General features: G+C 37.9%; 1 protein-coding gene across 4 annotated transcripts in view; it reads right to left on the bottom strand.

The window, feature by feature from the left end:
- The window catches only part of LOC136847888 (uncharacterized), a 172535-nt gene that overhangs the window by 47332 nt on the left and 102668 nt on the right, over positions 1-22535 (bottom strand). For all 4 annotated transcript variants that reach the window (XR_010855879.1, XM_067119906.1, XM_067119907.1 and 1 more), the window contains exon 6: positions 5750-5912. Coding sequence is in view for 3 of the 4 variants with exons in the window: in XM_067119906.1 (XP_066976007.1) it covers positions 5750-5912 (163 nt within the window). In the remaining variant the exon portion in view is untranslated. The remainder of the gene's footprint in view (positions 1-5749; positions 5913-22535) is intronic.

Genomic DNA, 22535 nt, shown 5'->3' with positions numbered 1-22535 from the left:
AGATCAAGAATTAAGATTTGGGAACTTAAAGGAGAAAAGGAGGGGCAATTCAGGAGGACTGTGAGAGAGAGATGGCAAGAAAGGGGAACATAGAAGTTGGGCAGGGTATCAGAGTTGAAACTATGTGGGCAGACATGAGAGAAATAAGTGGTGGGGGAAGCAGAGGAACTGGTGGGAAGAACCAGCAGATATAAAGTGCTGAGAGGAGAATAGTGGTGGTGGAATGGAGAGGTGCAAGAATCAGTTAACCCTTAAATGCCGACTGGACGTATGGTACGTCGACTAAAATTGTCTGTCGGATGCCGAGTGGACGTACCGTACGTCGACTACAGAAAACTTCAACCTTCGGTCAACTTTGACTCGACCGAAATGGTTGAAAAATGCAATTGTAAGCTAAAACTCTTACATTCTAGTAATATTCAATCATTTACCTTCATTTTGCAACAAATTGGAAGTCTCTAGCACAATATTTCGATTTATGGTGAATTTTTGAAAAAAAACTTTTTCCTTACGTCCGCGCGGTAACTCAGCTGAAAATTTCAGAAATTCTTTCGTCATTTTGTCGTAATTTTTGCACCATTTTATATTAGCCGTTACATAAAGTTTTATATATGAAAATGTGTGCAATTTCATGTAAAATACAACAAAAAACAACCCATGGTTGTAGCTTTTATCAGTTTGGATATATTTTCATAGAAATCACAATAAGTGCCAAAATTTCAACCCGGTCAACTTTGATTTCGACGAAATGGTCGAAAAACGCAATTGTAAGCTAAAACTCTTACATTCTAGTAATATTCAATCATTTACCTTCATTTGCAACAAATTGGAAGTCTCTTACACAATATTTCGATTTATGGTGAAACGTCCCAATGGTGCCGAACATCTCGGAAATTCTTTCTCACTTTGTCGTAATGTTTGCACCGTTTTATATTAGTTGTTACATAAAGTTCTATATATGAAAATGTGCGCAATTTCATGTAGAATACAACAAAAAATAACTCATGGTTGTAGCTTTTATCAGTTTTGAAATATTTTCATATAAATCACGATGTACCAAAATTTCAACTTTCGGTCAACTTTGACTCGACCGAAATGGTCGAAAAAACGCAATTGTAAGCTAAAACTCTTACATTCTAGTAATATTTAATCATTTACCTTCATTTTTCAACCAATTGGAAGTCTCTAGCACAATATTTCGATTTATGGTGAATTTTTGAAAGAACTTTTTCCTTGCGTCCACTCGGTAACTCGGCCGAACATCTCAGAAATTCTTTCGTCACTTTGTCGTAACGTTTGCACCGTTTTATATTAGTCGTTACATAACGTTTTGTATATGAAAATGTGCACAATTTCATGTAGAATACAACAAAAAATAATTCATGGTTGTAGCTTTTATCAGTTTTGAAATATTTTCATATAAATCACGATAGAAAAAATTCTACCTTCGGTCAACTTTAACTCGACCAAAATGGTCGAAAACTACAATTGTAAGCTAAAACACTTACAGTCTAGTAATATTCAATCAATTACCTTCATTTTGCAACAAACGGGAAGTCTCTAACACAATAGTTCGATTTATGGTGAATTTTTGAAAAACTTTTTTTTTACGTCCGCGTGTTACGAATTCATGCATTGTTTTGTAATAATATTTTCTCTGTGTTGCTTTGATAGTTTTACAATTTTTTATATACCAAAATCATCGCAATTTAGTGTCCAATACAAAGAAAAAAAATAACTCATTAACTTTAACCGTTTTGCTCACAGCGCGATTTGTATACAATTATATACAAAATTTTTTTTCGCACTGTCATATATTTCAATATTTATATATGATAATGATATTTTTTTCATTTCTGATGGTTGCATACTAAACTTCAGGCAATGAAAAAAAAAGCCAAAAATGAACTCTTAATCTTAAAAACTAAGCATGCTGTGATTTTTTGAAAAAAACTTTTTTTCCGCTTCAGCGCTAACTCCCGAACGCCGCCAGCATACAACAGACACTTTTGTAAGTAGAGGCTCGGCGTTTAAGTTAAAGTGCATCATTATACTATGACTGGAAATAAAAAGTAAAAATCCAGAATTATGTATATGAGCAAAACTGTATTTTTCAAAATACAAAAATGATTACGAGCTTTTGGCTATTTGCATGACAGTCCTCTCTCCATCCAACTGGATAAAAAATATGTGTATTTCTTAAAAAGATAGCAACTGACGAAATTTCGTAACAGGCTGGGAAAACACTGAACAATCTTTCAGAGATAACTATGAAATGGTGGTCCTGCAATAGCTGTTTCCCCATGTCTGTGTGCCAGACATTGTGATCTTCTCAACCTTTGCCTTTCCTTTGTGAACTGCTCATTGGTGTGGTGATCAGCATGTGTTGGACAACTTTCGCTGTTGTTTCTGTGACAACTGCCATTATGACAGCCTGTGTGGGGAAAGACTTTGGAGATGCATTATCAAGGGTCTTAAAAAATTGCTTTAAATCTAAATTTTATGGAATGACAGACTAGCTTGTTTGTATGTTTGTCTTGGTGTGTAAGGCTTTATTGCCATCTAATGTCTTGCAAATACTTATCTATGACCTACCTGATTACTCCTTAATATACTTTTAATTCCCTCCGAATCCATGATATGATCATTCTCCCAACAATACTTAGGAATGGAGCTGTTTTAAGCAAAGTCCCTAACCCCTTTTTTATACTCTTGCATCTTACATGTCTCCCCAAAATAAAATAAATGGTAGACCCTGCATTTTATAACAAATACTCCTATACAGTATCTCTCTTATTGCTACCCTCACTACCAATACTGTAACTTTAACACTGCTATGTTATTAATGAACTGAGCTACTGTTTAACCTCTCGTGACAAGGAAGTGTTATGTATGATTTACTTTGTTCAGTATGCTTCTAAGCAGGGCTATAAAATGTTTTTCCCAGCTAAAAAAAGTTTTATTTTCAATAAAATGTGAAGGGTAATACAATTTACTATAAGTATATTCCATATATAAGTGATTTCACTGTCAAAGTACTGTGGGTCACAAATTCTAAGAGTTCTGACAGCCATGTTAACGATTTTTTCTTTATCTCGATACTATGATGAGAATAAAATGGACATATACTTTTGTATTAGTTGGTTTCTGTAAACAGAGAATTCAGGCTTCACTGTGTTTGGGTTGTGAATGACCAGGACATCTAAAACTGGTAGTTTACACTCTGATTCTTTCTCATATGTGAACTTGATTTGTTGCATTTGATTAACAAATTTTACTAGTTCATCAAATGCATCGTCATCAGGACTAAAAAGAATGAAAAGATTGTCAACATAATGGACCAACAATACAGGTTTAAAACAGGATGAGCATGAACTCAGAATATTCTCCTCCACAAACTCCATGCAGAGTTAGCCAAAACAGGTGAGAAGGGGGGGGGATCCCATTGCTACTGAAGATCTTTGTTCGTACACATCACCATTAGAAATAAAGACGGTAGATGGTATGCACAATTTTATGAGGTCAAGAAATGGTATAACTTCGGTCATTATCAAACTTTTCATGCAATTTTTCAATCACAAAATCAAGAGGGATATTGGTAAATAAAGAAGTGACATGCAAACTATACATTTTTCCTGAAAAGCCATCGAACACCTTTAATCTTTAAATGAAAACCTCTGTGTCTGAGATGTGCCGAGCATATTGTACCTACTACAGGGGCAAGTTGCTTAGCAAGCCATTCAGCTAACATGAATTGGGGGCACCACACATAGCTACAATGGGTCACAAAGGAAAGCCACTTTTATATGCTTCAGGGGTCCCACAGAAGTAAGTAAGGTTATGCGTTTTACCTGAAATCTTGCTGAATATGACTTTACATAACTCTTCATTTGAAATTCTTGTTGCATATTTCTAAATTTTTTGCTAAAAGAATTTTGTACTGAATTGACAGAAGACACTTTATTCAACCTAACATAAGTACTACATTCATTCAGTAGTCTTAATGCTTTAATAATATAATAAATTTTATCCATGATAACAATGGAGCCTCCTTCGTCTGCTTTCATTATTTGGATATCATCATTCTTAGATAACTCCTCTAAGGCTTTCTTGTGTCTCAAAGGAATAAAAAAAGTTGTTTTTACTGATTTCAGAAGAACTGACCCTTGTAAAATGTCAGGTTTTTAAATTTATTGATAGAGACTAGGCTTTTAATAAGAAATCTTTATCAGGACCTAAACTGAAATTCAAACCTAAATTTAGTGCCTCTCAATGAGTGCAGTCCTTTAATGACCTGGTTAGTCTCACCTACTTTATCCCAACAAGAAGACTGACAAAGTCTGTCACGCTTTAACAGGTTTGCAAATGTTGAGTACCCTTGAAATGTGCAACTTCACCTACTTGACGCATGGCACCTTCAAACGGTGTTGATTGAAGAACATTTCTCAAATCCCATTTGACATCACAGTGGAAAAATACTGTCTGGACTGCCTTAGCACAAATAATACACAAAGAATACGGTGAGCAAGGAACAATTTCTGATATTGTAGAAAGGGTTCATCAGAGGAAGGAACTTCACCAATCTGACCATAAGATTCTGGAATGATTTGTTTTTCTACTACGTGAGGCCCAGCAGGATTTGAGAAATGTTCTTCAATCAGCAACGCTTGAAGGTGCCATGCGTCGAGTAGGTGAGGTTGCACATTTCAGGGGTACTCAACATTTTCATAACCTTCATTTAAACTTGACAGACTTTGTCAGTCTTCTTGTAGGCAAGACTAATCAGGTCATAAACTTTTCATGCGTCCATAAAGCCCAACCAAACATTCAGTTTACAAAAAATTTGTTTGTAAAGAACATAACGCTTCTATAATGCAAAACAGAAAACAAGTACAATAACATATAAGAGAAAAACAGCCAAAAACAGTCAAAATTATTACAGGCAGTCCTCGGTTATTGGCGGGGGTTCTGTTCTGGGGGTGTGATGTTAACCGAAAATCGCCACTAACCGAAAATCAGCGATTTCTGGCACTTTTTCAGCTTATCTGCACCGAAGTGCCGATTTGCGGTTATCAGCGCCTCTGTTAGGTATGTATTGGCGCCAATACCCAATTATCAGCGCCAATAAGCAGAAATTGGCGATTTTCGGCACAAAAAATTGCAGATTTTCGTCGCTAGACAAGCCCCATAAAACCAGATTGCCATTAACCGAGCCTGCCGTTAACCGGGGACTGCCTGTGCAGCCAATTCACATTATGTGCAATGTTTATGTGCATTTAAAAAACTGCAGAGTGCAGTAGTACTGAACAACTTTATCCTCTACACTATTTACTTTAATGCTTGAAAAGGGTTTTCCAGACTTGTGTGCCCAAGCAAAACCCACCCCTTGGAAAAATATAGTGTTAAGTGAATATTTTCTGTTAGTATCCCACACTATCAGTCCATTATTCATGGCACTACTGAATTGTGTACTGGCATATAATTAATTTTCAGATACATAATCAGATCTCATTTGTTATCCTCTTCAGTATTAAGATTATGTACAAAAAGCTTCTACATCACTATCAGTAACATCATAAATGATGTGAGAACAGCAAAATACTCAAACATTACACAATACTATTCAATTAAAGTTATTTAATTCAATAAACAGTCATAATAAAAAAAGTAAATAGTAAACATTTCAAAAGTAATGTCTGATGAAATGCTATGATAAAAATACTGTCAGTTTACAATGAATGTTGCTCACCCCTCTACACTCTCAGTCCCAGCATTTTTTGTTGTCCAAATAGTCTCATTTTCAGGAAGAGCAAGTGAACTTTCTTGCACTGGTAATTTAGGTTGATTTTTTTTCTTGTTTCTCAAAATGCTTGACTTTGAGGGCTTTCCTGAAGGAAAACTCTCCTCATCATCTGAAACAAAAAACCAACAATAAAATAAAATCTCAACAAAGCAGACTTCATCCCACAATAAGTTCATACAATGGGAATAAAAATTACGAATTTATGTCTTTTTCTATGCTTATATCTATATTAAATGAATGAATTTCACTAAATACTGATAGTCTAACAGTACACATGCATTAACCCTTAAACGCCTACTGGACGTATCATACGTCGACTAAAATTGTCTGTTGGGTGCCAAGTGGACGTACTGTACATCGACTACAAAAAATTTCAACCTTCGGTCAAAATTGACTCGACCGAAATGGTCGAAAAACGCAATTGTAAGCTAAAACTCTTACATTCTAGTAATATTCAATCATGTACCTTCATTTTGCAACAAATTGGAAGTCTCTAGCACAATATTTCAATTTATGGTGAATTTTTGAAAAAACTTTTTCTTACGCCAAAAGTCGGTAACTAGGCCGAAAATTTCAGAAATTCTTTTGTCATTTTGTCGTAATTTTTGCACCATTTTATATTAGCTGTTACATAAAGTTTTATATATGAAAATGTGCGCAATTTCATGTACAATACAACAGAAAATAACTCATGGTTGTAGCTTTTATCAGTTTTGAAATATTTTCATATAAATCACGATAACTGCCAAAATTTCAACCTTCAGTCAACTTTGACTCGACAGAAATGGTAAAAAAATGCAATTGTAAGCTAAAACTCTTACATTCTAGTAATATTCAATCATTTACCTTCATTTTGCAACCAATTGGAAGTCTCTAGCACAATATTTCGATTTATGGTGAATTTTTGAAAAAATTTTTCCCTTACGTCCGCGCCAGAAATTCTTTTATCACGTTGTCGTAATGTTTGCACTGTTTTATATTAGTCGTTACATAAAGTTTTATATATGGAAATGTGCGCAATTTCATGTAGAATACAACAAAAATAACTCATGGTTGTAGCTTTTATCAGTTTTGAAATATTTTCATATAAATCACAATAACTGCCAAAATTTCAAGCTTCGGTCAACTTTAACTCGACTGAAATGGTAAAAAATCGCAATTATAAGCTAAAACGCTTACATTCTAGTAATATTCTATCATGTACCTTCATTTTGCAACAAATTGGAAGTCTCTAGCACAATATTTCGATTTATGGTGAATTTCTGAAAAAACTTTTTCCTTACGCCTGCAAGACTTGTAACTCGGCGAACATCTCAGAAATTCTTTTCGTCATGTTGTCGTAATGTTTGCATCGTTTTACATTAGTCGTTACATAAACTTTTATATATGAAAATGTGCACAATTTCATGTACAATTCAACAGAAAATAACTCATGGTTGTAGCTTTTATCAGTTTTGAAATATTTTCATATAAATCACGATAAATAGAAAAATTCGACTTTCGGTCAACTTTAAGATCGAGGAAATGGTCGAAACTGCAATTGTAAGCTAAAACACTTACAGTCTAGTAATATTCAATCAATTACCTTCATTTTTCAACAAACGGGAAGTCTCTAGCACAATATTTCGATTTATGGTGAATTTTGAAAAAAAAAAAAAAAAACATTTTTTACGTCCGCACGTTACGAATTCATGCATCATTTTGTGATAATATTTTCTCTGTGATGCTTTGATCGTTTTACAATTTGTCATATACCAAAATCATCGTAATTTAGTGTACAATACAACTAAAAAAAATTAACTCATTAGCTTTAACCGTTGTGCTTACAGCACAATTTGTATACAATTATATTAAGAGTTTTTTTTCCGCTGTCATATATTCCAATATTTATATAAGATAATGATATTTTTTTCATTTCTGTCAGGCAATGACAAAAAAAAGGAGCCAAAAATGAACTCTTAATCTTAAAAACTAAGCGTGCTGTGATTTTTTGAAAAAAACTTTTTTTTCCGCTTCAGTGCTAACTCACCGAACGCCGCCGGCATACGGGAGACGTTTTTGTAAATAGAGGCTCGGCGTTTAAGGGTTAATTTCCCAAATTCCTCTCACGGCACTTATTATAAAATGAAATTCTGTAGCTCCATTTTGGGAGAGAAATTCACATAAAAAACTGCTAATCTGCATATATTTGTAAACAACGGCCAAAATTTTCCTCGCTTTCCAATTTACCCTAAGCTTAACATCCTGAAAAGCAGTGATCTACAGAAAACAGGAGTGTTTACATAATACAGTACTTTAATGTCAAGTCCTGCCCAGCAGTAGGTAACAAAGGCAGAGAAAGATTTAGGAAAACTGAATCCAAATCTTTAGATAGCAGAGACAAAAGAAATGTTCAGAATAACGAAGTGGAGAAGGTAAGATAGAAAAGATATCCAAAAGGCAATGTGCTGCAGACCCTCCAGATAAACAAGGGATTACTTGTATGAGAGAGCTGTTTGACACGGTCGTGATAGATTGTCATTGCCTTGCGTAAGTTGGAATGTGGGATTGGTTGCTATGGTAGATCACCTAAGCAAGTTTGCTTATGCATCACCTATAAGGAATAAAAGAAGTGAGACTGGTGCAAATGCCATGAGTAAAATGACATTTTTATAACAAAATACAGTTTTATATATACAGGTTGACCATCACTAATCCGGCAATCAGTAGTCCGGAACAATCAGTAATCCGGCACAAATTTCGGATAGAGTCATTTCTAATGTTTCCGCACTAATTTTAAAATTTCCCCGGGGCGCTGCGCTAACTTGCTTGCCGGCCGCTTCAATTTGGTGGCGCTGTGTGCTGCATCGACAAACTGGAGGTGTTTGTAAATGCAGGCATGCTTTTGCTGTTCCATTTTTACATTTATTATTGTCTTTTGGCCTACGCTAAGGTACAGTATATCGTATAGGCTATATATACGGTAGCTTAGCCTACATTACACTGAACTCTATTCACATATTAACAGCATTATACAAACATCAACATAACGAATGTGCATCTTTTTCATGGATCTTTTAAAAAGTTATGCTTTACTACTGTACTGTATCCAATTGCGTATATTCTCATATTGCTTTTGTATTATAAACTGCGATCAATGTTTTGTTTTGGAATCGATAACGCGGTGTTTATTTCGCCGCATTTAACTCAGTTCAGTGCGCTTTTCTTGCTTCTAGTAAGCGTAAATGAATATAGATTATTTATTTGGGACAAGGATATTTTTCGTTATACGAAGTGTTTTTAAGTCAAAATATAACTTAAATACGTCTCGTTGTGAAATTAATATAGCTATTTTTTTCGTTAATATATGACGTTCACGGGAATCGCGGCTGGCCGTTTTGGGGCATGTTTGTTTTGTGTAAAAAAAATCAAGATGCCGTTCGCTATTTTCTCTTGATTTCATCATAATACAAGCTTTACGTATTTATCTTTTATCAGCGTGAAAATAGCAGTAATTTGTATTTTTTCATGCCCAATTTTATTTACGGTCGAGTTTCATCCATGTTGCCGGTGCACGATAATTTATAGTCATTAGCAGCTTGAACATTGTTTTCTCAGCTTCAGCTACAACTTGCAGCTTAAAGTTACTGAAGCAGTATACAGTATTTCCTTGCCGATCTTTTCTCCAAAGCGAATAAGGGTATAGTGTAAAAAATATATCAGTCCTATTGTACAGTACTTAATGTCATTTGTAACATAGCGACAGTAATTGTTTGACCGTAAGATAGTTGAAATACAAGCAAAACAGTTGTTATCCGATACGATTAGCAGCAAAACAACAGTTTCCCGTTCGGTTGTTTATGGCTGTATGCATTTACGCAAGAGTATAACGTTACAGACAATACTTTTATCATTCTCTTTTACTTTTTTAACTAGCAGATGGAATAAAGAGATGGAGGAAAAGAAGTTGGTCTATTGTAAGTTGGTCTCTCTCGCTGCCTGCGTGAAATCTAAAAATATTTCCTAAATATTTTCATATCGGTATTAATTGCTAACCCCAACGTAAACTCGAAATATCATAATTCGAGCACTACCTGTATTTGATAATTGTCCTTTCTTTATTAACCAACTTGTACTGATTTATGGGATATTTTAATTCTAAGATGAGGTGCTTAGCTGCTGGGTTTCGTGTATTCTAGCCTAATAAATGGCTAATCCGGCACCCTCCAGGTCCCAGTGACGCCGGATTAGTGATGGTCAACCTGTACTTACCAAATAATTAAATAGCCATTAGTTTCTACTTTATGCAGCAGCTCAAAATTCAAAATTCGCGGTAGCTCTCTTTTGTTTTGGGTGTAGCTATATTGCCCCATCCACTTTCAGGAAAGGATAGGTACGCTCAATTCGTTTATGCTCTATGTCCACGAGAGGGGAGGCGGGAGGGCTCCGATCATGTAATTATTTGGTACGTATATATAAAACTTTATTTTATTATAAAAATATAATTTCTATATATGTACCTTACCAAATAATTACATAGCTGAATCCCACACTGACAGGTGGTAGGATACATCAACAAAACTACTAAAAACACTCAGAGATGGAGATGAATTTGGCATAGAAAATTAGCTAACATTGTGAAATGCTTGTTGTAACCTTACCTGGTGAGGGAACTACGGCAGGTAGGTACTGCCTCTGGTCAGAGCTCCTCTCGACCTGTAGCAGTGTGGCGGTAGAGCCAAGAGTCACCTCTACTTTAGTGGGTGCTTTGCAACATAGGAGTCAATCGCAGGTTGCCAAAGCTAACAATCCTAAAAGACACATCAATATGTGTGTCAGAGCCCTTGCCCTGGGAGAGGTACAAAAATATGACCAAATAAAATTTAAGACCTACACCACAAACACGTTAAAATTCAAATCAACTGATGGCACTCAAGACAGTGCCAATCAGGCTTCCCAAGAAAAACACCAATCCTTATTCAAGGAGAGTGGACGGAGGAAAAACAAAGACCTTCCTCCTATCCCTCACTCCCCTGCACCATGCCAGCTGCAAAGTATGGGCCTAGAGTACTGCATCTTTCATAAACTATTTCAACATCACACAGGTAGAACATTGCAAACGCTGATTTGCATTTCCAATATGTGGACTGCAGGAGAGAAGTCAGCGATAGGTTACGTCTGAAGGCCAGCGAAGTCGCAACTGCCCTAATTTCATGTGCCTTGACCTTACATAAAGGCAGGAAATCCTCCAGAATCCTAGAGTGTGATTCAGAAGTCACAGTCCTCAAAAAGAATGTTAAGGCATTTTGAGATAAATGACAACTGGGGTCTTTAACCAAACACCACAGGTTCGGAGAAGAACCCCCCTTGGTTCTCAGCAAGTACTTGCAAAGAGATCGGATTGAGCAGAGGACTCTCTTCTGATCTGTTTGACCTAGAATGTTAGACAGTCTCTTGACTGAAAAGGAACGTGGCCAGGGTCTAGCAGGGTCTTCGTTCTTCGCCACGAATCCTAAGGTCAAGGAGCACACATCGTCACCTTGAGCAAAGCCTACCCTCTTATCAAGGGCATGTAGCTCACTAACCCTTTTAGCCATCGCTAAGCCCATCAGAAAAAGGGTCTTCCTCGTCAAATCTCTGAGAGAAGAGGATTCCAGAGGCTCAAAAGGTGGGCCCGAGAGTCATTTGAGAGCTGTATCCAAGTTCCATGCTAGTTCAGAACTTTTTTTCTTGCTTATAAGTGTTCAGGGATTTTACCAAGTCTCATATCCTGATTTGAAGAAAGGTCTATTCCTCTGTGTTTAAAGACAGAATTCAACATTGTTCTATATCCCTTAATGGCTGAAGTAGCTAAACCTTTTGAGGATCTGAGGAAAAGAAAAAATCTGCAACATGAGCTATAGCTGTCTGAGAAGAGGATATATTTCTGTCTTGACACCAGCTCCAAAAGATTGTCCACTTAGCTTGGTAGACTGCAGCAGAAGATTGTCACCTATATTTTGCAATAGCTTCTGCAGCCTTCCTTGAAAACCTTTCGCTCTGGCAAGCTTCCTGGCAGTCTGAAGCCTGTCAGTGCAAGAGTGGATAAGCCTAGGTGAAAACGTTGAAAATGAGGCTGTCTGAGAAGATTTCTCTTCTGAGGTAGAAGCCTTGAATAATCTACCAATAGACTCAGGAGCTAGGGTCATTGAAGTGTTGCTGTGGGCACTGAACTTCAACACTTCCCTTATCATGCTGAAGGGAGGAAAGGCGTAGACGTCGAGATCCGACCAATCTTGCAGCACGGCATCCATTGCCCAAGCTTGCGGATCTGGCATTGGGAACAGTACAGAGGGAGACGATGGTTTCTTGACGTTGTAAACAGGTCTACCGATGGCTTTCCCCAAAGCTTCCATGGGTCGGTGCACAGCAGTGGATTGAGTGTCCACTCCGTCGGTAGATTGTTTGCCATGACTCAATTCATCCGCAAGAACTTTCATCTTACCCTGGATGAAGCATGTCACAACGTTGGTCTTGTTGTTCTGTGCCCACAGAAGAAAGTCTTTGGCTGCTTCACACAGCAAAAAAGAGTGGGTCCCTCCTTGGTTCCTGATATAGGCCAGTGTGGTCATGCTGTCCAAATGGACTGCAACTGTCCTGTCAAAGGTCTCTGTTGCAAAGCACTGAGGAGCCAGGTGTATAGCCTTCAATTCTTTTACATTTATATGAAGATCCCTTTCTGTTGGGAGACCATAATCCCGACACCTCTAAGCCGTTGAGAAGAGCTCCCCAACCCAGATCCGATGCATCACAGTACAACATTGAGTTGGGGTTCACTGGAGACAGTGACATCACTCTCACAAATGTCCTCCACCAGCCACCACCGAAGGTCCTCCTTGATTTCGGGGGTGATTTCAAATACGAATGAATCTGGAATTACTTTCCTCCGCCAGCTGGCTCTCAGGTAGAACTGCAGCAGTCTGATGTGTAACCTGCCCAGAGGAGCAAACTTCTCTATTGAGGACAGTGTTCCTAGAAGGCTCATCCAAGCATTGGCTGAGCAGCATGGGTAAGAAATGAATTTCCGGACTTTCGAGATGCAATTGAGAATCCTTTGTTGGGACAGAAAAGCCTGAAAATTCAGAGAATCTATCACTATCCCGAAATATAGAATCGACTGTGTGGGGACTAACTGTGACTTCTTGAAGTTTATCAGTAATCCTAAACCTTTCGCAAGCTGAAGTCTTTTGAAGGTCCTCTGAGCACTGGGCTTCTGAGGGGAGCCAATTGCATAGTCCTTTAAAACTTGTAGCACCCATGGATCTACTCTCCTTGTCTCCCACCTGCTCTAAAAATAAAGGAGCCTTGCTCCCACCGGGACACGAAGGACAGGTAACTCACCTGCGAGGGGCGGGCTTGTTGTTAGGTTTTTTGCTGGGTCATACTGGACGCAGATTGGCGATGGACGGGACTGGAAGCGACCTCTGCTTCCTCAAAGGGCTGCTGAGCCAATGGATAAGAAGTCCTGGTAGAAGGAAAAGAAGCAGAAAGAGGACATGCAGGGATCCTAGTCCTCTTGGCAGACTGAGCGAGCAGGTCTTGGGTTGACCACTTCTGCAGTTCACCCAACACTTGTTCCAAGATCTCTTGCGGACACAAACTGTTACTATCTACGGGAACGAACAGCAGGGAAGAACACTGAGAGGGAGTGACCCCTTTGAAGTGAACGAGCACCACAAATCTTACTTCTTAAGAACTCCAGTAGTAAAAATGGTGGCTGGCTCATGGGTGCCATCTCTCACTGCCTTATCTGTGCAGGCCAGAACACCCAACCAATCCAAGGCAAAATTCTCCTGAAGTGACGAGCAGTCCTTGACCTTCTTTGCTAATGCTCCTATGGTCCAATCAAGGAAACTCAAAACCTCAAAGACCTTAAAAATATCCTTCAGCAGATGATCTAACTCCGACGTGGTAAACAGAATCCTAGCAGAAGAGAAGGCTGATTGATGTGTAGCATCTGTAAGACTAGAGAAGTCCCCTTAAGAGGAGACAGAAACTCACAAGGACGGAGCTTCTCCAGTGGCATACGACAGATACTTCTGTCATATCAGACGAGAACGAGGCGAACAAAAGACCGCTTTACAAATGTCCCTCTTCTCTGACAACCGTACATTGATATGAGCTAGAGATTTCCTGGATGACGAAGAAAGAACCAAATGCAGCAACTTAGCAGACCCTGTTGGTTGTCGCATCATAAATGCCAAACCCGGAGAGGATGGAGCAGCTGAAGAGAAGAAGTCCAGATAACACACCAGGAAGAACAGCAAGAGCCAAATAGTTCAACATGGGTGCATCGTCATCCAAAGGTGCCTCCTCTGATGAAATCAGGGACATCGGAGGGTCCAAGGGAACCCGAGTCGCTGCAGCTGGTTTCTGTAACAGGTCAAAATACTATCCAAACGGCACTGAATAGGAGCCAAAGATGGATCCTCAACCACAGGAGGACCGGCACTTGATAAGTCAGGAACAGAGAGTCCTACCTGTGGCGCTAAATGATTACTGGAAGATGGATAAACATCAACATTAGCGCCCACTAACACTTGACGTTTGGTCCCTGGGCGCCCACTCACAGACTGATTGGACACAACACATTTACTAATATTAACACCTTTAACAGACACCAAAGGGTCAGATGTCTACAACTCGGACACTGAGCACCCATAAGATGGGCGCTTGACTGCTGGACACTCATATGATGGACGCTCAGACACCTGATGTCCGTATACTGAACGCTCATACAACACACGATCACTCTCCGGGCACTCAGACACTTGGCGCCCACGAGCTGGAAGTGTGGACAGTGAGCGCTCATATGAAGGACACTCGGACACTGGGCGATCAAAAGAATGGAGTTCAGACACTGATCGCTCAAACGATGGGTGCTCGGACAGAAAAATCACCTCCTGGGCGCTTGGGCACTAAATTCTTGGACTCTGGGCACCTGGACACTTTATGGCCATACACTAGACTAACAAACACTTTCTTGGACAATTTACAGGGCTCGGTGGAAACAGAATGGGAGTGAGAAGCTTGAGGAGACTCCCAAAAACTACAAGAGGGAAGGGGGCTGCAAGCCCTTACCATCGCTCATTTACGAGCCAGGGGAGAGTCGTCTTCCACCGAGGCGCCAGACCTTTTCAATGGTCTTGACACTTGAGCGAAGCGCCAACTTTGCTTTTTGGCCCCATTGGAGTCTGAGTTACTGGAAGATAATGTATGCACGTCCAAGCGGACGCCTTTCCGACGGCAGTCCTCTGAGTCCTGGGATTTGCGGACAACAGGCTCAGATGAGGCAGTGAGTACTCATGGGCAAGCCACACCGACCTCCCTTGGACTGCCAGTTTGCTGCTTCCCAGGTGAGCAAGGGGAGTTTAGCAGGGACCTTGGTCTAGGAGCATCTGTGGGACAAGTAGCTGCCCCTCCACTGACGCTGCACCGACACTGTTAAATTTGTCCATAAGGACACGCACTAAGTTCCCAGTCATTGGAAACGGTGTTCCCAACATATCAAATTTCTGATCAACATGTGCTTCTAGGCTGGCAATGGTGTTGGGTTCAGAGGAATGGGAGCCAAGGATTGGAGTTACAGGAAAAGTCGGAGGACCTGAGATGGGGGAAAAAGCAGTCACAGGTGTTGAAGGTACAGGTAATTCAGCCATATCAACCCCCGGAGTCAAAACCTGACTAGCAGAAGCCTTCGCTTCAGCCCTAGCAGTAGCCTTTCTAAGTCTATCAAGCTGTAACTTCTCTATATGTGCATGCCGAGTCTTCCACTTCCCCTTATCCAAGTCCTTACATTCATCACAGCAAAGTTCCGGCAAGCAAACTTGCTACGTATACGAACTACTGTACATACGGAAAATTGTCATACTTGGCTGAAGTTAACCCAGTTTTGCAGCCTTTACTACAGTACCTGACGCTAGATAGGCTAGAATTTGACATGATTAGTCCATGCAAACATAGTCAAAGTTGGGAAAGTCAATTAACCACCCTGAATTAGCTAAGCTAATTAACCCTTAAATGCCGACTGGACGTATCCTACATCGACTAAAATTGTCTGTCGGGTGCCGAGTGGACGTACGGTACGTCGAATACAAAAAGTTTTTTAAATATTCCCGGAAAAATATTTATAGGCCTAGTTTGCGAAAGATTTTAAATCATGCGCCTTGAGGGATGCTGGGAGTTGTTTTGTTTACAAGCGTTACCCAGCCGCGCATGCGCGAATTTCTTTCTTCTCGCACTACAGAGCATCAGCGACGCATCTAAGAAATTCTTTCGTCACTTTGTCATAATTTTTGAACCATTTTATATTAGCCGTTACATAAAGTTTTATATATGAAAATGTGTGCAATTTCATGTAGAATACAACAAAAAACAACCCCTGGTTGTAGCTTTTATAAGTTTTGAAATATTTTCATATAAATCACGATAAGTGCCAAAATTTCAACCTTCGGTCAACTTTGACTCGACTGAAATGGTCGAAAAACGCAATTGTAAGCTAAAACTCTTACATTCTAGTAATATGCAATCATTTACCTTCATTTTGCAACAAATTGGAAGTCTCTAACACAATATTTCGATTTATGGTGAATTTTTTAAAAAACTTTTTCCTTACGTCCGCACGCCGTAACTCAGCCGAAAATCTCAGAAATTCTTTCGTCACTTTGTCGTAATGTTTGCACTGTTTTATATTAGTCGTTACATAAAGTTTTATATATGAAAATGTGCGCAATTTCATGTACAATACAACAAAAAATAACTCATGGTTGTAGCTTTTATCAGTTTTGAAATATTTTCATATAAATCATGATAAGTGCCAAAATTTCAACCTTTGGTCAACTTTGACTTGACCGAAATGGTTGAAAAATGCAATTGTAAGCTAAAACTCCTCTTACATTCTAGTAACATTCAATCATTTACCTTCATTTTGCAACAAATTGGAAGTCTCTAGCACAATATTTCGATTTATGGTGAATTTTGAAAAAAACTTTTCCTTACCTCCTTCCGCTCGCTTAACTCAGCTGAAAATCTCAGAATTTCTTTAGTCACCTTGTCGTAATTTTCGCACCATTTTATATTAGGCCTTACATAAAGTGTTATACATGAAAATGTGTGCAATATCATTTAGAATACAACAAAAAATAACTCAATGTTGTAGCTTTTATCACTTTTGAAATATTTTCATATAAATCACGATAAATAGAAAAAATTTGACCTTCGGTCAACTGTAACTCGACCGAAATGGTCGAAAACTGCAATTGTAAGCTAAAACACTTACAGTCTAGTAATATTCAATCAATTACCTTCATTTTGCAACAAACAGGAAGTCTCTAGCACAATATTTCGATTTATGGTGAATTTTAGAAAAAAACTTTTATGTCTGTGCATTACGAATTCATGCATCATTTTGTGATAATATTTTCTCTGTGTTGCTTTGATCATTTTACAATTTGTTATATACCAAAATCATCGCAATTTAGTGTAGAATCCAATGAAAAAAAAAAAAAATAACTCAGCTTTAACCGTTTTGCTCACAGCGCGATTTGTATACAATTATATATGAAATTTTTTTTTGCGCTGTCATATATTCCAATATTTATATATGATAATGATATTTTTTTCATTTTTGATGGTTGCATACTTAACTTCAGGCAATGACAAAAAGAGGAGCCAAAAATTAGCTCAATCTTAAAAACTAAGCGTGCTGTGATTTAAAAAAAAAAACTTTTTTTCCGCTTCGGCGCTAACTCCCGAACGCCGCTGGCATACGATAGACACTTTTGTTAAATAGAGGCTCGGCGTTTAAGGGTTAAGATCATCAGTAATAAAAGTTGGACAATTAAGACCATAAGTTCACTAACACACTTTGTTTTCAACAAAAACATTCTTAAAATGTAAAAATATATATGATCAAAATGACTGTAATTCAACTTGTGAATTTTAACGATAAATAAGACTATAAAATACATTTCATTATATTGATTTTGGAGAGGGTTGTTTTTTATTGTTATTAACGTTGTCACCAGTTTGCAGTCGTAAATCTGAGGATAGTCCTGGAATAGGATTCAAAAGTGATGACGCATCACCACAACAGACTGTTCTGGGATTTTTCATACCACTATATTAACCCTTAGTGGACGGATTGAGCTTCAGTGTGAAGTAAAACAGGTTTGGGGAGGTGGACGGATTGCGCTTCAGTGTGAAGCAGAATTACGCACCACTGTTATGGTAATAATGATTCGAAACAAAGGTGCCAATACTTCTATATGCTATAAATTCACTAATGGCAACTTTTATACAGATGTGAGAGTTAGGCCAGTATCAGTAATGCTTGTGACTTCAAGGGGAAAGGTACTGCATCTCTCTCTCTCATGAGTCTTTTTGTAAATTTGCTTGTAAATATACAATGGGGTTGCTGTTGTTTTTTGTTTTTGTCTTTTACGATAGTATGTCAGTTGTAAATGTAATTTTACAAAGAAAATTGCAAAGAAACATTAGAAAAAGCATGTAAAAGTACAAAAAAGTAAACTTACGTGAATATTTTACAACAAATATGCAAAAAATTTGTTGCTGCTTTTATTTCTTATCTGTTCTGATATTGTGTGAGCAGTAATAATAATTTTACAAAATCCAAAATACTTATTTATTAGAAAAAACATATCTAAGTTGGTAAAATTTATAATTGTCTTGTAAATGAGGCCCCACAAGGGGTTGTAAATAGTCATTTTCAACTCATCGCAGAAGGTAGGGAAAATTTTTTAGAATTTTTTATTTATACAGTGTGAATGTACGTGTCATTCTCTTTCCGTTGATGTGATTTTTCTTTTATTTTGCCGATCTCAAAGTTTCCCCGGTCTGGGGTGCTGCACGTTGATAAATTATGCCATCCCTTAAGGGTTAAAGTTAAAATTATTGTTGAATTCATGTTTTCATTAAGAAATAATTATAAAAAGCAAATTATTAAGTAATTTTTGCCATCAGCAGTCAAATAATCATGATCATGGCAACTTTCAAATTTAGTGCTGTCACATGAGTCTATGAACAGAACAGATGTACAGGCCTGTCATTGGCTAGCAGATCTCCATGGCAACCAGCCAGCCAATTAGGTTTTAGCTGTAGTTTGTCTGAGAAAGAAATTTTGCTCAGAGATGCTGATGACTGATGATGACATAAGTGCGTGTGTTCTGAATACAAAACGTAGTTTTTAATAGTGTATGTACAGTAGTTTACTGGTTACATGAAGAACAGAATGAATTCCTTCATATTACTTTGAGTGCAAAATTGTTGGTTCAGAGATTCTTCAGCAACAAAATAATATATATTTTTTTTGCTTCAGAAGATATTTACTAAAGCTGCATTGACATACCTTAAAAACAAAATTCTTCTCTTTAATCTATCGAGGATAAAATTACGCTGCATAGAGGGAACTGGCAATTTTCTCTCTCTCTCTCTGTCATGTCGTTTGCCATGTAAACACAAGTATTGTTCAGTAACTCAGCTTTTGTCTTCATAAAGTTTACCTTTATCATATCTTTCCTTTCCTAAAAAACATACAAAGCATCGTACTGTAGCTACCAGATAGGTAAACCTGTTAATGCTCAGTATCATGTATTAACGTAATTGGCATTGCTTTTGCTTTCTTTAATCAGCCTTGTTACTGCTTTTGTTACATTTTGTTATATGTCAAATTAGTGTAAGGAAATTTAGTTTGTAAGGTTTCAGTTTATTTTTGTTTATCCGTCAAGTTCAGAGTGAAGTGATGTTTAAACCTCCTCCACGCTCGTTTAAAGTTTATAAGCGCCTTATTAACACTTGTTTCTTTTTTTTGTTTATTTTGCTGAACAGTGAGTGACTGGAGATGGAGTGTTGACGTTCAGTGTGAGCGAGTCTTTCTAAATCACAGTTCGGGCTCGCTATTCTCCCCGTTTGGATGTGCAGCTGGCATATCTTTATTTATCGCTCTTCAAAGGATCTGTCGCCGTCAGTGTTGGAGGCGCAGGGGCATTTCTGCCATCTGCAGTGACTTTCCCCTTACAGTGTGTTCTTTCCCGCAGGCTCTGTTATCGGCGCTGGATCCAGACAGAGTGGACGTGGGAGGGGGTCATCGCTGTGTTCCTCTGCGACGTCCTTCTGAGCTGCAGCTGTGGGGCCATTGAGGCCCGTGAAGGTGCAAGTAGGGCGGCTGCTACCAGGTAGGGAAATTCCCTTATGTTTGTGGTTGGGAGCACGACAGACTCCTCCTCCCTGGTGTTTGGTGACCTGTGTAGCCGCACGCCCTTCTGAAAGCTGAGCATTGTCCGGGTACGTGGCATCGTCCCAATGAATGTTAGAGATCACGGCTCCCCTGTATTTCAGCCCTCAGTAAGGCGAGGCTGTTTATCCTGAATCGTTTGTGGATCCATTCATCCCTTACTTAGTGTGAGAAGCTCGTCCAGTTTATTTTGATATTTTCGTATAGCGAGTCTTACTAGACTGTTGGCCTTCCTTATTGCCTCTTTATATATTATTATTACTATTATTATTATTATTATTATTATCATTAACTCTGCCAGTGTGTGTGCCTTCGTGGCTTTGCAGTGATTTAATTAGTTTATAATATTGAACTATTGGCTTGGATAGTCTTAGAATTTTAAGGCACTTTAGCATCTGTATGTTTATATATATCACTTGAATTGTATATATATATTGTCACAATTTTGAGAACAGTGGATGTTGTTGATGACGTTGGATATTGGGTATTATCTTTGTGTATATTGTGTATTGCTATGTTATCGATAATTTTAAGTTAGTTTTATAAACCTAGGTAGGAGATATTTCTCTCTGTTGCTCTTTACCTTCCTTCCTAACTTATTCAGTATTAGGTATTGGAATTGGGCCCATTTTTGTTAATTTACTCAGTATATTTCTCAATGTTTCTGTCTAGGGTTTAGTTTTAGCGGTTAGGTAATCCCACGGGATTTATTTAAGGACTTGTGTATGTCCTCAGTAGTCACAAGGCTGACATAATTTATTGCTTAGTTTGTTAATAAATATTGTTGAGTTTTCCCGTGTGTTTTCGTCTCCGCTGACTGAGTAGTACTGGATATTATTCTTACCATCACTGCCCTCTCTCCTTCTGTGCAAAAGAACTTGCACTGCGGCCTAACAAGGGTCGTAACACTCAGTGATTGGTTACGCTACTTCCTACTGTTCCAGACAATAGTGTTTCTTAATGACGGTACGCACCGCACAGAAGTTAAATTGGTTATAATTTAAAAGCATTTCAGTTCAGTACAGTATAAATACAGAGCAGTATATATAAAATAAAAGTTTTTCATTTACCTTTGGTAAATAAAAAGGAAAATGGTACGCAACAAGCGGAGGAACAGTAAGTACCTCTTCAGTGTCCGTCTTATCCGATATCCAGATTAATGAGGTCCGGCTTAATGAGGGTCAACTGTAATTTGTTTATTTAACCCATGCTACTGTTTTATATGGCTTAGGTTAATGCTTCTAGCATAATTTACCTTTAGACTGAGAATAGAGGATTACTTGAAGGGTTCTCGCTTAACCTATTCTAGGCTTATTTAAATAATACTTAAGGACATAAACTATACAGGAAAAAACCCTATTATAATCTAGTTTACTGTTTTATCTGGCCGAGATTACACTTTTATCTGATATTCGGCCACTGCTTTATTTTTAATCTTAACTACTACTTAGGCTAATAATTAGATATTCCCTAAAAGGATTCCTATTTAATCTAATTAGGCTACTGTCTGGTCTAGGTTCATATCACCTTTAAGGATACAGGGTATATAAGAACCCCACTAATATGTAGCCTTACAAATAGGTTACCGAGCCATAAAACTAGGTTACAATTAATCTAGCCTAGGTCACTGTTAACATCTAATCCTAGGCTACTTAGTCTAAACTACCACTTAGGCCAATAATAGGATATTTCTTTAAATGTTCCCACTTAACTTAGTACAGATTATTGCCTAATCCAGATTATTTAGATCACCCTTTAAACATATTGGCTATATAAAACAGAAACTCGCCAATGTATAGCCTTATAGCTGGGCTACTAGTTTGTCTAGCCCAGGTTATTGCTTTATCTAATCCCAGGCTACCTTGTCTAAGATACTACTTAGGCCAATAATAAGATATTTCTTAAAATGCTCTCACTTAACCTAGTACAGGTACTGTCTACATAAAACAGAAATTCACCAATATGTATCGTTATGGCTAGGTTACCATTTGGTGTAGCCCAGATTATCGTTTTTATCTAATCCCAAGCTACCTGGTCTAAGGTACTACTTGGCCATGATAGGATATTTCATAAAGGGTTCTTATTTACTTACTCTATTCTAGGCTACTGCCTAACCCAGGTCATTTTGATTCACACTTATAGGTATGGGTTACATAAAACAAATTTACCTTAATATGTAGCCTTAAAGCTAAGCTACCATTTCATCTAGCCAGGGTTATTTTCATCTAGTCCTGGGCTACCTGGTCTAAGCTAACAATTATCCAATAATGGGATGATTCTTAAAGGGTTATCAATTAACCTAATATAATGTACTGCCTAATCCAGATTATTTAGATCACTCTTAAGTGGATAGTCTATATAAAAAAGAAAAATTTTATTAATAAGTAGCCTTACAGTCAGGCTACCATCTTCTCTTGCTCAAATTATTGCTATTATCTAATCATAGACTCCTTGGCAATTTAG

Source organism: Macrobrachium rosenbergii, chromosome 17, assembly GCF_040412425.1.
Source record: "Macrobrachium rosenbergii isolate ZJJX-2024 chromosome 17, ASM4041242v1, whole genome shotgun sequence".
In the NCBI taxonomy this organism is placed as follows: domain Eukaryota; kingdom Metazoa; phylum Arthropoda; class Malacostraca; order Decapoda; family Palaemonidae; genus Macrobrachium; species Macrobrachium rosenbergii.
Note: the sequence above shows the minus strand (reverse complement) of the source record. Positions and strands in the feature narration are given on the sequence as shown.